Source organism: Phasianus colchicus, chromosome 2 (assembly GCF_987193195.1).
Source record: "Phasianus colchicus chromosome 2, bPhaCol1.hap1.1, whole genome shotgun sequence".
In the NCBI taxonomy this organism is placed as follows: domain Eukaryota; kingdom Metazoa; phylum Chordata; class Aves; order Galliformes; family Phasianidae; genus Phasianus; species Phasianus colchicus.
In genome coordinates this window covers 58,781,765-58,799,194 of record NC_143437.1, presented here as the reverse complement: position 1 = coordinate 58,799,194, position 17,430 = coordinate 58,781,765, and the positions used below count along the sequence as shown (strand labels likewise).

Below are 17,430 nucleotides of genomic sequence, written 5' to 3'. Positions count from 1 at the left end.
GCGGCATTTGGCCGTGTCGCCCCGCTGCCTGGCGGCTGAGAGTCGCTCCCGCCGCTGGGGGGGAAACCGAGCTCTGTGGCTCCAGGGGTGTTGTCCACCCACCTGTAATCAGGGTCTGGGTGCGCGAGCGTTTGTGCTCAGTTGGCAGCCTGTGTGGGGTGACCGCCCCGTTAGCGGGGTGCGGGTCAAGGTGCCCCTGACTGGGAGAGGAGCCTCCCTCGGCCGCTAGGGATGGGGGCTGCCCTGTAAGCCAGGGAGCAACAGTGCCCCGGAGTCCCCGGCCCTTTGCAATGGACGCAGTGGCTGGGGGTCCCCTGTAATCAGGGAAGCTGACTCTTTGGCCGCTGCTGTGTGCGTGCCCAGCTCCATTTGCCCAGTCTGCCCGCCTCTGTGATCCCCCGCAGCACCGGCTGGACGCGCGTCGTGCGTCAGTGAGGAGAGACGAGCTGCTCCAAGTTTGTTTATTTTTCTGGGCTGAACTGGGGAGGGGGGATGCAAGGCCTTCCTTGGCTGGGTGGTGGTGTGCCGAGTTCCTTTGCAATGTTGGGTTTCCCTTTTTCTTCGGGTGGGGGAGAGGGGTGGGGGCTTGCCGCTCGGCAGGTCTGACGGTGTCCCTGCTGATGTTTCAGGAGCGGCTGCAGAAGAAAGAAGAAGAAGCGGCGTGGGGGTGCGGGAGGCCGGAGCATGCATGCGCATTCTTTTTGTTGTCTATCTTGTGGAATTACCTTGTGTTTTTATACCGCAGTAGAAACGTGTGTATTGCTCTTGTTTGCTCTATGTTGCCTCTTTTATTTTTTGAGAATAAAATTAGCCTGTTTTTGTTGCAATGCTATTTGTTTCTGATCTCTTGCCTGCACTGAATTTTGGTGTTATATTATGCTTTTGTTAGCATAAGTGTTCTTGTTGAATTGCCAGCCCGGCTTTTGTTTCTTTCTTTCACCCGTAAGGAACATCTTTTTTCTGTGCTGTGTTTTTTGGTGGCCTTTCTTTGGGGTGTTGTGGTTTCTTTCCAGTGTTTCCTTAAGTATCATGGCATAGGGTTTGGAATATTGGCTTGGCCTGGTTTAGGTCAGCTCTCCTGTTTCTGTCCCAGCTCCCTGTGCTGTTCCAGACCCTTTTCCTGTGTGCTCGGAGAAACCAAGAAAACAAACATTGTTCACTCTGTTCAGAGCTGCTCCATAACAACTGAAAGCATTGGAGTGGTATCAGTATTGTCTTTCTCCAGAACAGCTATGTACCATCCGTGTTGAGGAAACGGTACTCTGTCCCTGCTGAAATTAAGGCAGTCTCCACCCCTTGTCCTGTCCCATTCATTTTATGCTGTGGTCTTGTCTTAATCTTATATATCCTAGCTATTTACAATTTCCTGTCTTTCTTGATGTTTACACACTTCTAATTTCCACATCCTGTGGTCCATCCGTGTAAATGGTCTGTCCATGATGTTCACTTAGTTCATGATTTTGGGCTCTGTCTTTTATAGCAGTCCTTCAGTACAAGCGAGAGACTCCATTGTCGGATTACTGCTTGCCAAACTAGTTCTGACTTCAGCAGAATTCATTCCTCTTTAGTTGGGGTGGTTCTTGTTGTAATAGTGTATCAAGGTCTGTAACAACTGTAGCGATGATGGCACACAGTATTGTGTAGCAACTGTTAATTCTTACACAGCGTCCACTCCCTTTGAGGTACACAACAGACACCAGCCATTCTGCTTTACCCAGCACTTGCCTGCAGGTCCTTTAGGAAAAGCGATCCCACAGATAGGCTTGTCTTTGCTTAAGGCAGGAATAATCCAGTCTGTGTTGCTTAGCATGTTCTTTACTTGCACCACTGGGTCTTCACCCTTTTTCTCTGGTACACGTAATGTTTCATTGGACAGTACCAGCCTGGCTGGCAGATCCCCAAGTGTTGACTAACCAGATGGCTTTTGCTAAATATGTGCTGCAGTGTTTGAATCAAATGCATCCATGGCTCGCTCCTAAGGTAGTCTCTAATAGGCCAGTGTATCATCTGATTTTTCCAGATGCTGTTTGTGTTAGGGGATGTGATATACCGACTCAGTGTTGTGTTTTTTTGCCCAGATGATTATGAGGTTGTTTCAGAAATGAGTTCTGTTGTCTGACACTCTTCAGTGTCACCAGAAGGCTTGCTTTTCAGGGCCCAAGATAGTACTTAGGGCTGTAGCAATATGCATGGAGCTTGTTTCTATCCACACGGCGGTTGCTTCCACCATTCCATATGGTGCTCAGCTGGCCAACAGCTGTAATCTTTTCGCACATCTCATGGTTCACTTAAGTTAATGAACACTTTCTCTTTGTTCTCCTCCCATTTTAGTAATGGCCCTTCTCCACCTTCGTCTTATCTTGTGAGCTTCTGTCTTTGTTAAATGTTCTGGCTTTTGTACATTTTTTTTCTTCCTGTTTATGGGGGACAACAGTTACGAGTGCTTTTGGTTCTCTGGTTTGAACTGTTGGACTTATAGGGATTGGAGAGACCACAAACTAATTTGATCTGTGTTTGGTTGGAAATGATACTTAAAGTTTTTAGAAGCAAAGGTCCTTTTCACTGGTGCTTTAAGTCTTCCAAAGGCTGCCAAAGCAGAAATACAATAAATTAGTAGAAACACAAATAATTTTCTCAAAGCTTTTTAAGAGACAGATCTTAATTATTGGCTGGAAGGTGCGCACTTCTGAAAAGGGGACAAAGATTGCAGTTACACCAAACTAGTACAAGTCAGAAAAATTAGACAAGCTTTCATATACATGAAAACACAGAGAGAAAAGCTTTGTATTTTTGCATTGTTGGTCTAATTAAGGTTTTAGCTCCACCTATGCACTTACATTACCAGAACAACTAGAGGTACCACTTTGACAAAGATGGCATCGCTAAGAGCAACAGTGGGTCACAAGTAGTTGTGTCTAATTCAGGTGTGCTTTTCCCACTTTCTTCACAGAACATATGAGACTATCAATGATGGTAGTTCCCAGGGAAAACTTTTTCTCATTTTGAAGGATAGCTGTTACTGGAAAACATGAAAATCACTTTGACAGCGTTTGTTTTCATCAATGTGATGATAGAATACAACCACACTCTTTCTTCAGAGGCTATCCTTATTTGGAATTGTAGAATCATTTGACTTGGAAGTGACATTTAAAGATCCCCCTGCAAAGTACAGGGACACCTACAGCAAGATCAAGGTGCTCAGAGCCCAGTCCAATCTGGCTTAAGGGACAGAGCATCCACCACATCCCTGGGCAACCTGTTTCAGTGTGTTATTACCTTACTGCATATATAATTTTTAACTTATATTCAGTATAAATATCCCCTCTTTTAGTTTGAAACCATTTCCCCTTGTCCTATAACAACAGACCCTGCTAAAGAGTCTGACCCCTTCTTTTTTACAGCCCCCCTTTTGATCCTGAAAGGCTATTTTCAGGTCTTTTCAGAGCCTTTTCTTCTCCTGGCCGAACAGCCCCAGCTCTCTCAGCCTGTCCTCGTAGGAGAGTTGTTCCATCCCTTGGATCATTTTTGTGGCCCTCCTCTGGATGCACTCCAACCGATCTGTGTCTCTTCTGTACTGAGGATTCCACATCTGGATGCAGTACTCCAGGCGAGGTCTCATCAGAGCAGAGCAGAGAGGCAGGATCACCTCCCTCATCCTGCTGACCATGCTTCTTCTGATGCAGCCCAGAATACAACTGGCAGAATGTGCCACCTTGAAATGCTTTCCTTATGTATTCAACTATGTTTTCATCCACATATTCATAGTTGTGCTCTTCTTTCTGTTCCTTTTCAGCTTCACACTTTCCAAGTGGCTTATTTGTTAGACCTGAGAAATCAACAAATTGTAATTGTAAGGAAACTCAAGGCTCTGCACTTGCCCAGAAAAAAATGTACAATTCATACAGACAACCACAAAAGTCAAAAACAAAGGAAAAAATGTTCTCTTATCTTTTCTGATATTCACAGACATCTTAAGTCACTTGCACACATTCCTGAACAACATTTGTAGCAGATCAAGAATGAAATCCAGCTGAGCGTTGTATAAAATGGTCTTCATTTTTTAAGAATTCCTCTCTCAGTTTTTGAGCAATGGTTGTACCTCGCAGTCTATGGATGAACCAGATAGTCAAAGAATCATTGAATCACCAATGTTGGAAAAGGTCTCCAAGATCATCTAGTTCAACCATCTACCTACCAACAGTATTTCCCGCTAAACTATGATCCTCAGTATAACATCTAAACATTACTTAATCTGTTGTCTACTCCCTGACAGTTGTCCACAGACCATTCAAATATTTAATAAAACTGTTAAGAGATGAGGAATCCATGTGCATCATGCAATACCTACAATCCCTGTTGCAGATTTGCTCCTATGTTCTTTGCCTGAAAATATGAATATGTAGCTAGGAAAATAGCTTTTCAGGACTTCCTGAAGCCAAAATCCCCAGCTTTCTCTTATTCAGAATGTAATACAATAAATAGAGATGAAAGCTTGAGAATGATATTAAGTTTAAGTGAAAAGCCTTGAAGTTCATTTTTTTGTGTCCACGTAGATCAACCTTCAGCCATACTGACTTTTCAAAAAGTGGTGGCCTTTTCCCACTAGAGCAAAGACCCTCACATGAGGCCTCTTATCAGCTCCAGAGTGGGGTGGGCTCTGCTCTAATTCCTTGCATGGGAAGAGCTTGATGTTACTCTTCTCATGTGTGAGCCATCACCTGCTGCCAAAAGGCCCTGTGGTCTCCTGCCTTGCTCATGTATGCTTATTGCCCCCCTTCAAGGAATAGTGCCCCACATTTTCCCTCTGGAGACACCATGTTTTTTGGCACTTGCAAGAGTGGGAAAGAAATGTACAGCAGCAAGACAGGAACAGCAGGAGTCGGAAAGAGATGTACAGCAGCAAGACAGGAACAGCTCAGGTTTGTCACAGTGCCCCATGTTTAATGGAACTGAGAGGGCATTGTGTTTCAAAAGCAGATCTCATATGAAATGGTAAAACAATGTGAAATACTGCTTTGGGAACAGCTGTTTCTGTTTGGTTAATTTACTACAACGTAACCAGAAACAACTTGCAAATATGTACAAACCCTCACAGCCTATTTGATCTCTTTGCAAGGCCATGCTTATCGAATACATCCTTCCTTATGGCACTGAGCTTCTCAAACAAAAATTCTCCCAAGCTTATTCTTGGGACTACTGTCCCTTTTCCAAGAAACCAGATGTGTAGTTGTTATCAATTTGTTCTAAGACTCTCCACGGCTGAGGTGCCACTTCCTGAGAAATGGACAGGACTCATTTTTTTCTGAAGTTCTGATTCACTCCTTTATAGAAATTTTAAGGCCAGGAATAACCATCACATTCATCAAGGAGCTTTCTATCTGAACCAGGACACAACTTATCATGGACAGATTTGCCTTCAAGTACCCCAGCTTCTTTACAGGAATGACTAAACTAGCAATATATTTCCAGATCTAGACATCAGAAGGGAAAGAAATCCACCCTATGATTAGAAATTCAACGGAGATCTCACTCACAGCATTCACACAAGTAGCCACTATCTTCTTAACAAACATTTCCAGGTCTGTGGTTCATTTCCAAGTTGGCTGTGTTTGTCATCAGTAAATTAATGAATAAAATGTGCACTGAACGAATAAGCTAATCCTTGTGATTCAGCAAGGAAAATACTGTTTGTGCAGTTAGACTTGCTAATACAAATATAAAGTACAGGTTGCACATGGATGGCATAGTTAGACTTTATTCTTTCCCAAACACAGAAAAACAAAATGATATGCTTCTAAGCAAGACAACTCAAGGAGAAAAGGAAATTAATGTCATCAGGCTAGAGTAAATCACAGTTGTCTCCAGTCTAAAACAAATGTAGGATGCCTTCTGAAATATATATATTTACACTTCAGTAAAGCATTAAGCAATGAATGGGACAAGCTGAATGATCCCAAGGGTATTTTGAACAGTGAAATCAATGCAATTTTTTTCCTACTTGAAAAAAATCCATTAGCCTCAACACTGAATTACTGAATCAGATATACCATCTTACACTGCTAAGAAAACAAGGCTTGTGTCATCATGCTGTCTATCCACCCATCCACCAACCTCTACAGTACTTTTTAAAGTTTTTCCTTGCCAATTTCAGTCAAATTTGAAAAGGTGGAAGAAGTCATAGTGTGGTTATAAAAGAGAAAGTTGAATTAGTTCCTCTGTTGAAAGAAAGGCATGCAGAACACAGCTGTTACACTCTCTATTTGGCAGCAAACAGAAGGATAAATCAGCATGTGTGTATTGGTTGGCCACTCAACACACACATAGCTCCAAACCTGCTCTTTTTCATATAATAGGAGTACCATAAGGAGAGTTTTGGTTATTATCAGGGAAGGAGGGAAAGGAGCAGCAGGGGACAACAGATCTGAATCCTTATTAAACCAAATTTCATTAACTCCGCTCTTCCTGGAACAATTTGTATAATTATGTTTGCCTTTATAGTGGAAAGAGAATGTTCTGAAGACTAAAAATTTCCATTTGTCTCACTCACATCCTCAAGTGGGTAGGATTTTTTTTTTTTCTGAATATGCTAGCTTTTCTTTCACAGACTTCAAGGTCACTAACAGTTGCCGTAACTCTCAATTCTGCACTCATCCAAAATGCAGGCACAAAAGTAACCCATCATCATCACTGCTGGAAGGCAACCAGTGCTAGAAACCCCAGTTCATGTATATAAAAGGTTGCACAAGTAACTACTCCTGGCCATGATCATAATAGAGTTTTATAGCTGTGGTAAATATCTCAGTTCAGGATTTATGCTGCATAAACTAACATTCAGCCACATTAATCACATTTAGCATTTGATATGACTAACTTGAAAACAGTAGTTGTGAATTATTATGCACAATAATATTGTGAACCAAACAAGGTAGAATAACATCCTTGTGTCTGAGCATCACTTCAGTGAAAAGGCACAGAACAGAAGAGTGTATGCATTAGTCAAAGTGTTTTTATTAACAGTAGTGTTTTATTTGTTGTGAGCCTGGTTCTGATTCTCCTCAATCCTAGTGAGAGTTAATTCCTTAGGGAGTGCTACTGGAAGCCAATGAGCAGAATAAGAGCCAATAAAATGAATGGACTATTCCCTGGGCTGATATCCATCAATCATTCCTTTTAGTGATGGTTTATAATGTCTTTAAAAACTGTTAAAAGTAACAATCAAAATATTTCATATGTACTGTAGGGTTAAAATTCATGTACGGTTAACATTTATCTCTGTAGGGAATGTACTAGCACATTGTTTGGAACAGTTTAATCTTAAATTTAATTTAAAAAAATATATATGAATTTCCTGAAAGATACAAACAACTGCTGACTTATTTCACTGTTCTTTTATTTCTAACTTTTCTTCTTTACCACTTTTTTCTAGTCTATTTTGCTGGTTTTATTCAATCCTTACAGTCATTACTTTCTGCTGTTTCACTACTGTTGATAAATATTTTTTTAATTACAAATCAAACACTTCATATATCAATAACTCTCACAGAAAACATTTGTCAGACTTTAAGGAGTTGCATATTCCAGGTCCCATCATACATCATTGTAGGAGGGCATAGAGAAGTATAGAGGCCTGTGTGGCATCACGCCCCCTAGCCAATCCCATCTGCTGTTCTGCACACCACCTTCAAATATCTTTTCTAAAGTGTCCAGACAACAATTAAAAAAAACAAAACAAAACAAAAAAACCCTAAAACAAAACAGCATTAGATAATGTTTCAGAAATTCCAGTCAGAAGAAATTTCAAAATTAAAGTAAAACAAACCAATATAGCAAGTTTCAGATGAAGAGTTACAACTTTGCAGAATTACTACTATTTTTAAGGAATTCAAATTCAGCCAAATCTAAGAAAATAAGATTATATCTTTAGAGGCCAAATCAGGTTTTGTTGAAACAGTAGAATAAGGATGAATTTCTTAGAAACAAACATAATAAATACTACCTTTATTAATATGAACTCTGCAAGGAAACAATAGTGGTGTTAACACTGAAAGAGAACCATGTTGCCTTTGTTTTCAGAACTACCTAGGTTTTGATAAGAAATGGCAGTTTTGTCTGTAACTGGTTTTTTTTTTTATTTTATTTTTTTTCTGAGAGAGAGAGACAGCATGGATTCAATATCCGTATTAGGAATTTGAAATGGGTTGGTGCTTTGGAGGTTGGCTTAACATTCACAAGTAGAAGTTTAAAGATTAGTCAGTGAATGGTACATTTCCTCCCACTCAAAACCCACAGGAGTGTGTCTGTGTTGTTAGTCTTGACATATTTTCTAATCCATTATCCTCTGAATTAACAGAGCAGAATACACTCTGGAACAGGCAAGCTTGCTGCATGCAGCAGTGGACTCCTGGGTATCCCTTGACTGGCCAGGAAGAACTGCTTTATCTTCTAATCAAATCTCTTGTATAATTTTGCAGTTAACTTTGAATTAAGCTCAATAATTTGGGCTTCACTAACACACAGGTTTGAGAAAAACCTTTAGCTTTGATCTGGGTGTGCCAGTGTACCATCTATCATCACTCTTTGTTCTATGTAATTAAATTTACCTGTCTCCAACTTTTAACTCACAGTATACTCAAAGCTAGGCAAAAATTATTCAGGGATATACTCCAAGGCAGTTAAACAAGAAGAGGTTTTGTAGTCTTGCAGAAAAAGCTTCATGATATTGTCTCTTGATTTTCTGTGTGTGCTAAACAGAGCTACTAAGGATTTGATAGAACAGTGGAGAATGATCTTAAGCTCAGAGAAGAAAGATTTAAATTGGATGTCAGGGAGAAGTTCTTCATAGAGCACGTTGTAAGGTGCTGGAACAGACTGTCCAGAGAGGCTATGGATGCTCCATCCCTGGAGGTGTTCAAGACCAGGCTGGATGGGGCCCTAGGCCCCGGATCTAGAGGTTGGTGGCCCTGCTTGTGTTCTTTACCTGAATTTAGGTCTCACCTAACAGTCTATGTACAATGAGCTCAGATTTAATTAACTGCAGCATTCATGAGGAATAAGGCAAGAGAGATATGATCTATGAGGCTTGAAATCAGAAACGTCTTAGAACTGGACAAGGTGGAAGAAATTAGTACTGCAAATCTTTACAGGACCATGAGCAACAAAGTCTTCAGCAGCTCTGACTTCAATTTTTTTCTTTAGTGTACTTACTTGGGCATACAACTAGAACTATTTACAAAGCATGTGTCTCTAGCCATAGTCTTGTGGAAATGGATAGGAATAAAAACTGAGATGGGAAATGGGCAGGAGAAGAAAAAGAGCCTGACGGATATCTGAAATTTGAAGGAAATATTACCTCTGGAATTAGGAAGAACTAAAAAAATTAAGAGTAAGATGTGAAAACTCGGATTTCAGAGAAGGGACAACAAAACAAAAGATCTTAATGGGAGAACACTGAAAAGAAGATTAAAAAAAAAAATAGAACTAGAAAAAAGTCACTAGAAAACTTTCCTGTCATAGAGAATCTGCAGTTGGAAGGGACCCGCATGTGTCATCAGCTCCAACTCCTGGCTCCACACAGGACCACCCAAAATTCAAATCCTGTGCCTGAGAGTGGTGTCCAAAAGCTCCTTGAACTCCAGCATTGGAGCTGTGACTACTGCCTGGGCAGCCCGTTCCATGGCCATTGCCCTCTGGTGCAGAACCTTTCCCTAATCCCCAGCCAGACCCTCACCTGACACAGCTCCATGCTGTTTTTTTGGTCCTGTCACAGTCATCAGAGAGCAGAGCTCAATGCTGCTCCTCAGCTCCCTTTGAGGAGCTGTATGCCACCATGAGGCCTCCCCTCGTCGTCTTCTTTGGGCTGAACAAGCCAAGGAACCTCAGCCACTCCTCACATCTTGCTCTCAAATGGCAAAGAAAAATAGAATTGCATCAAGTTAAAAATGGTGAAGTTCTGGAGATTCTAGAAGTTTATCGAGGACAAATAAGACTTAGTAGGATGGACAAAAGAGTAATTCTACTAACTCAGAATGAATAAAGAGTGAGAAAGCAGGCAGACTCTACTCAGGGCAGATGGCACTTAGCAGTGATGCCTTGTTTTGCAGTGCTTCTGAATCACAGTAAGTAAAAGCTCCAAAACAGGAACAGCTACAAATAGTCCAAGTTTGTCTTTATGATTGAAAATATTGAACACCTGAGCACTACATTTATAGAACGTGTACCCCTAACTGTGATTTAGAAATGGGCTGGGAAATCTCCTTGTTGCAATGGAGTAGAATAGAAGGTCCCGTGTTAACCATGAACACCTTGCTCACACTTGCCTTACCCCACAGGAACTGGATCACCCATGGTGGTGATACAATTGCTCCCTGTAGTACAGACATCAGTTGTCAAAGTCAAGCCCCAGTTATGTGCAGATAGTTCCCTTGGCACAAGAGAGTGTATCGTTAACTCATCTTCGTAACAATGCTGTCCTGGGGTTTAAACAGAGAATGCTGTTCTCTAAAGCTGCCAGCCTGGAAGCTTCAACATTTACCACTATAAAATATCATCAGATCGTTAAGTTGTAACAAAATGGAACCCACAGGGAGATTTTTCAAAGCCACCAAATAACAAATATGAGATTATCTTTCTAAGAAGCCTGTTGCAAACCTAAATACTGTTAGAAAAACTGTTCCCAAACAATCACCATCCACAGCAGTACAGATTAGTGAATATTCAATACACTACAGTAATTTTTAAATATAAAGGTTGTTTATGTTGCATTTGCATAGTTTCAGATAAGCAGTCTTTTTTAGGAGATTGTCACACTGAATGAGAAGACAGTAAAGAGGAAATTTTATGGGAATTTCTTATACTGATATCAATTATCAGTAAAGAAATACTGTGAGGATGAGTATTTGTGCCTTAGTCTTACAAATTCCAAATTTCAAATGTGCCAGTGTTATAATTAATGTCATGTGTTCATTTTTTAAATATAACTCAAGACAGACAGATTAATGAAATCAACTGAGTTTTTTATTTTTACTTCAAAGTCTTAAGGATTTGTCCTCACATCATCTGGCTTCTCAACTTCAATACGTTCTGACAAATTGAAAAGTTGAAAGAGAAGTAGAAAGCCTAACCAGTTCCCAAATACACTTGTGAAATCCAAGAAAATGGTGTCCTTAAAAACAATTACTAGCCAAGTAATTTGCTCAGTGCTATTTTTTTCTTCAAAATAAATAAAAAAGTTGAAGACATCTTCATATGTTTAATATAAATGGCTTGCTTATCCTTAATATCTGTTGGAATTTTTTTTTGTAACAGAAGATGTATAGATTCCTAAGGAAAAACAAAGTGCATATTTCCACACAAGTCTGTTTCTAAAAACTACTGAATATTCATGTTTCAGTGTCAAACAGAGTTTAATACCATGCTGCTGTTAAGAGTTTGGATGAATTTGCCTTATGGCATTTATGGAGGAGGAGCAGAAATGTTCATCACTTTTGACTGAAACACAGATTCCAAGCAAAATCACACAAGATAATGCTGCATATAAGTTATTTATCAAAGCTGGAGTTAAGCTTTGTTATAATATAACTCAAATCATAAGTCTTAACTAACCTTTAATCACATGGTTTTCCACTAATGTAGCTTTCCCAGTCATGTCCTTCTCATTGTCACGATGCACCAAATCATTTTGGCAATTAACCAAAACATCAGCATCTTGATTTGAGCACAATTTCTTCTTGGTGTCTACATAGAAATTCTGAAATTATATAGAAGAAAACATTGACTTCACATGTAAATCTTTACTCCAGACTGAGTACTTTTAGAGATGTGACAGATAAGAGCAACATTCTTTGGGTCACTTCTCTGAAATTTAACCACAAATCTTCTGTTTGACAAAGCAAATCATCAGTCACCGTAATTCTTATATTTGAGACAAGTACTTCACAAAATAAGATGATTAGAAGGTGCTCTAGGTAAACAAATAATCTCTAAAACATACCTCCCTTCTCTTTAATTGGCTGTGTAGACTCAAACACAAGGAGGAAGCTTATCCATCTCTTTTGGCTGACGCAGAGTTCTTTTTGAATAAGTACTTCTACTGTATTGATGATTGATATAGCGAGTTATAAAATGAGTTCTGATATACATTATATCACAAATCTGTGTGAAGTCTGACATTTCAATTACATTTATTCAGTAGCATGCATAGCATGGAGAGATAGTAAGATGATAGGAATAGACAATTATGGTGTAATTAATTATAATGCTATAACATGGCAGAAAATAAGTTTCACCCTTTGAATTTCATGCTTGATACACACATTTTCGTAACTATTTTTTTAAACTATGATCTATTTATATTATAAATATTCAGTCAAATAAATGTTTTTTAGCTGTGTAAGTAATTGTCAATTTAAAGTGTCAAAAAAGTTTACTGCGACTATGGAGTAGCTGTAGTAGCTTACAGTTCAGTTTCAATCACTATACCAGAAAGTCCTTTTTTTTTTTTTAGATAATTTGTACAGGTTTTCCATTCAAAATCTAACATAGATTTTCCTTAGCAAAGATAAAATGATTCTATTCAGAGACAGAAGGTCACTTTGGTAAAATTGACAGTAGTTACAGAACAATAGTGTCTGATCTTTTCAGGATCAACCCACAATTTATGAAAGTAGAACACGAACTCAGTTTTTAAACAATAATCTGCCCCTTCTACAGAAGACACCAGCTAGCAACAAGAAAGTCACCAGTAACAGAAATATTTGAGAGAGCATATTAAGCAGAACAGTTGAGGATAAAATCTGTAAAATACATGGACAATTTTCCTCAGGTCATGACATGATATAAGTTGAAAATACTATTTTTTTCATTTAGAAGAACCCAGAGTAGTTCTCCCTTTTCTGAATTAACACTGAAAGCTTGAACTGCAGGGGTTGACTGAGTTACACTGTTTGATGCAAGTCTGTGGTACCGTCTGTACAGTGCTGGCTAGCACTCTCCTTGATTGCAAAAGAGCCTCTGATACCAAGCAAAGCTTGAAGCAGTGATGTAACTCACGGAAGAAATACAAGCTGAGGAAAATTTTTCAAAGAGAATGGAAACATCGTAAAAAGCCCTTAATGACAACAAAGAAGAATAACCCAATGGAAATGATATGGTCAGAACTAAAACAGTGCTTATCTGGTGAAATATGGAATGGCTTTACTGGAGTTGCAGGACCTTTCACTTTCTTTCACCAGCAGAGTGTGGCCTTTCTTTGATCTCCAGTTCTTTTCTTGATCATCTGCACCCAAATACGCCTACAGATTTGTTTCCAGCCTGTCCCTGGTAATATGAGCACACTCTACGGGCACTTACTGAATACCTTCTGAGTGAAGAAAATACATGCTTAAATAATAATTTTCAAGGCTGTCACCAAACTTGTCCTATCCTCAGTACCATTCATGTCTGTTTATCACAATTGAAAGATTTTGGGAAAGACAGGGAAGTATTGCTGGCAGATTGTTCGAGTTATTGGGGATAATTGGCACACACAATGCTTTCACTCAAAAGTCAGTTTTCAGGAAACTAAATAACTTTAAACTACAGAAATAATAGTAAAAAATAAATTAAATTAAAAAACCAACAACACTGACATTCTCTTATTTTCTGTTCAGATCCTTATTTAGCACATTAATCCTTGCAATCAAAATAATGAATTAATATATTCAGATTATTTATTTTTATGTTGCCTTAAATTACTCAGAAACAAGTCTTGGTGTCAAAACAGAAATCCTCTCTCATTAGGAATAGTGTAACTGGAGTTTGTACTGATCTTATCAGTCCACAACAAAGACAAACATTGTGATACAATAGTTGCCTGGGGCTCACTGTAAATAAATTAAAATATGTAGAACTCAAACACATAAGAACCAACAGGATAATAGGAATTGGACTGTCACTTCATTATCTGCTGAGATCTGATATCACTTTAACATCCTTAATGGAGCTACAGATAGCAGTTAAACCAGAGACAAGCAGAGATAAGAAGCTTTTTTAAACTGCACAGAAATTACAAAGTCTTACGGTAATCTTCCACATACTAGGCAGGTTTAACAGCACAGTCTATGTGGAGGTTCACTCACTGTCCATAAATAACTCAGAGGGCAAACAAGGTTGTAAAGGTAAGGTAGCGTAGCAAAGTCTCTCTCAGGAAATAAGAGGCGTTAAATCAAACAGGATGAGTGTGAGGCTCATGTGAGAACTAAAAGATCAGAGATGCATCATTTTGGTAAGACAAAACTTGCAACATTCTGCAGAAGCTAAAAATGAGTGCAGAATTTATCCAAGATGTATGGATTGAAGTAGCAAACTGAGTTTCAAAGAGAGCAGTTGGAATTAATTTCCCTTGATTGCTTAAAAAGCATAATGCGTTACACTTGCGTGTGCGTGTATGTGTGCGTGTGTGTGTGTGTGTGTAAGTTCACCTCAACAGGCAGCTCTCCCCTTGCACACCCCAGAAGCAGTGACATCTGCACGTACAAAAATACTTTGCCCTTCTACAGCACTAGAAGCAGAGAAGCTTTTCCAAACATGCCAATTGCCCTTGCAATTATTAGCTGCTGCTTCTCATAGCTCCAAGCTGAATTCTTATCTGCCTTTAGAAATTCAGGCTATTAATAGTCCCTGAGAATATTTCTTCCATTAATATGTGCGATTGCTTTTTGAATTCATTTACAATTCTGATATCAACATCATGTGCCAATGAGTTCCAGAGCTTACTTCTGCATTGTGTAATTTTTCTTTTTTCTTTAAACCATCCTACCAAATAATTTCATGCAGCTTTTGTGTTCACTCTCTATTCACTTTCTTCCTGCATTCAGGTTTTTACATATATAATCTCTCTCCTGAGTCATTTCCTGAGGCTGAGGAGCTCTATAGACTGTTGCAGCTTTCCTCTTCGAGGTTCAGAATTATAATCCATGGTGCACAAGATCCTGACATTTCTGCTTCTTTGCAAGCAGAATTGTCTGCTAAAAACTACTGGAGGCAATCTGTATACCATACATACAGCCAACATCACTATTTGGTCACAACTTCTTGGTAAGAGAAGGAAAACTAATTGGAAGAGTGGCCCAGCAAAACGAGTATAACCTCTGAGGCAGAATAGCAGATGGAGGAGGTCTTAAAGCACACAAGAAGTAAAAGCTGTTAAATCTGTATATAAAGAAAGAAAATAATACGTGTCCATAATATGCATTACTGTTTTGGTTGCTTTTCTTGTTTCAAAACAAAAACCAAAAAAATGAAAGCTTCAACAGTATCTAGAACATTCAGAGTAAGGAATGAGAAACAGCATTTGTTTAAAGTGCAGAAAAGTGTGGGAGTAAATATGAAACCAACAGCTGTCATAGTCTCTGAAAATGCTGTGAGAGATGTAGTGGTATAAACCAGTTTGACAAAACTGTGCCTTTCCAGACAGAAAGTCAAGCTGTTGTATGATTACGAATGACTCCAGTGAAGAGGAGTGCTCATTTTCTGGAGCAATCAGTGCTGGACATGGCACTACACCTTTGGAGTACATTTATTATGAGTCACCCATGCTAGCAGATACAGATCATAAACCTTTTACTACATTCTTTAAAGACAATTTGGAGAGGCACGCTTTACTGCCTTCAGAAAATCAAGCCAAAGCTCTAGACAGATATCTTTGCTTTGGCATATACTACACTGGTATATTTACTTGTAAAATGCTTAATTGCTACATGCACCTTGCCAGCAGGAAAGAAAAAAAGAGTGGAAGTGTGATAAATGGCTTTTCAGTCCAAACATGTTGCACTCCTTTCAAACAAAAAAGGCCATTTATCAGTGCTGCTAACTATTATTCTGCAAGAGAGTCTTACAACAGAGTGTTCATGGAGAGGCCCAAACTAGGCTGAAAATTTAGCTTTTAATATCTTGAAGTGTGTTTTAAAGACGTGATGAGAGAAAAATATAGAAGGGCACAGCAGTCTGACAAGGTAGTCACAGTTGCTGATATATAATTTCACGAGTTTCAGAGCATCCTGCATATTGACAAGCTACCTAGATCAATAGGAATCATTTGGCTCCAAACTTCGTTATATATCTGTATGACTGTCTATAGGAAAATATAAGAGCTGTAGCAAATCAGAGAAAAAAACTCAGAACTTGACTCCCATGTGGTATCAATACAGAACCAGGGTAAGAGCTATCTCAAAGCCACAGGCCCTCCTGAAACATAAATCCAAATTCTTTCCTGGTTCTTCAGTATCTAAGCTGGAGTAATTACATTTCTTTAAACTTATCCAATCCAGAATTACAGCAATGTTATTCAAAATAGAATTTCATCCACTATATGAATAGAAGGAAGGGGTTACTTCCATGTAACAGATGTGCAGTGCAAATTCAAATGACAGAAATACAAAAACGGAAACTGCTGACATGTTTCAAGAAATTTGCATTATTATGGCAGTCAGTTAGGACTTGAAAGGAAATTATTGCCTTTGGATTATTACTCATTTGTATCCCAAGGTAGCCTTCTTGCATGATCCATTGGCAAGGCAACTTATCTTGCAGATCAATGTACTTTTTGCAAGGGCAGAGTGTACCTGTGCCTAAGGGTACTGAGAAGGGTCTGCAGTTTTATACTGAAAAATTTTAACAGCCTTCCCCGTTGCACTGATTCCAGTACATGATATCAAGCCTTCATTTTCCACAGTCCAGTGGACTGTGGAAAAGAAGAGCTAGTTAAAAGATGCTTGAGAAAGGCCATGAGCAATAAAGAAGATCCTCATTTAACCTCATTAACATACAGGACAGAAACACATCAGAAAATTATTTGCCTGCAGAACTCATGAGGTACTATAAACTACAGATGAACTGTTTTTGCCCCAAAAAGGGTCAAGATTATATTATTTCAAAGGCAAGAACAAAATCACATTAGTTAATGAGTTCTTTTTTGCCTGGAAGGGACATGGAACTCTGAGTAAATAATTTTTTTTTTTTATTTTTATTTTTTTTTTTTAAATCAGGGTTCAAATTCTTAACAGGTTTCTCCTGTACAAGGTACTCTTTGTATGTGCTTACAACATCACAGTTAATTTTATGTTGTCAGGTTTTTCTGAAGATTACAATGGAGATGCTATATAATAAAGTCATGATATACTGTAGGCAGATGCCACTGTAAGCACAGAGTTCAAAATGCATATTTAAAAATAAACATTTTCGTAGAAGTTGAGAGAGGTTTAGCTTATCTTTGCCCAAAGCTTGAATAAGGATTTCAAACTCAAAACTAAGCAGAAAGTCACACTACAGTTACATCCTTGTTTAAAGGAATAAAAACAGATAGCATATCAGACTGAATGGTCTTCAAAAAACCAAAGCATGCAGAACACACTGAGCTTTTCCCAACACGCATCCTATTTGTGAGCTTGAACGAAT

General features: G+C 38.9%; 1 protein-coding gene across 1 annotated transcript in view; it reads right to left on the bottom strand.

The window, feature by feature from the left end:
- Positions 1–432: 432 nt before the first annotated feature.
- The window catches only part of THEMIS (thymocyte selection associated), a 78,937-nt gene continuing 61,939 nt past the window's right edge, over positions 433–17,430 (bottom strand). The window contains exons 5-6 of the mRNA XM_031610381.2: positions 11,602–11,746; positions 433–3,826 (exon numbers count right to left, since the gene is read on the bottom strand). Coding sequence (XP_031466241.2) covers positions 3,396–3,826; positions 11,602–11,746 — 576 coding nt within the window. The 3' untranslated portion in view covers positions 433–3,395. The remainder of the gene's footprint in view (positions 3,827–11,601; positions 11,747–17,430) is intronic.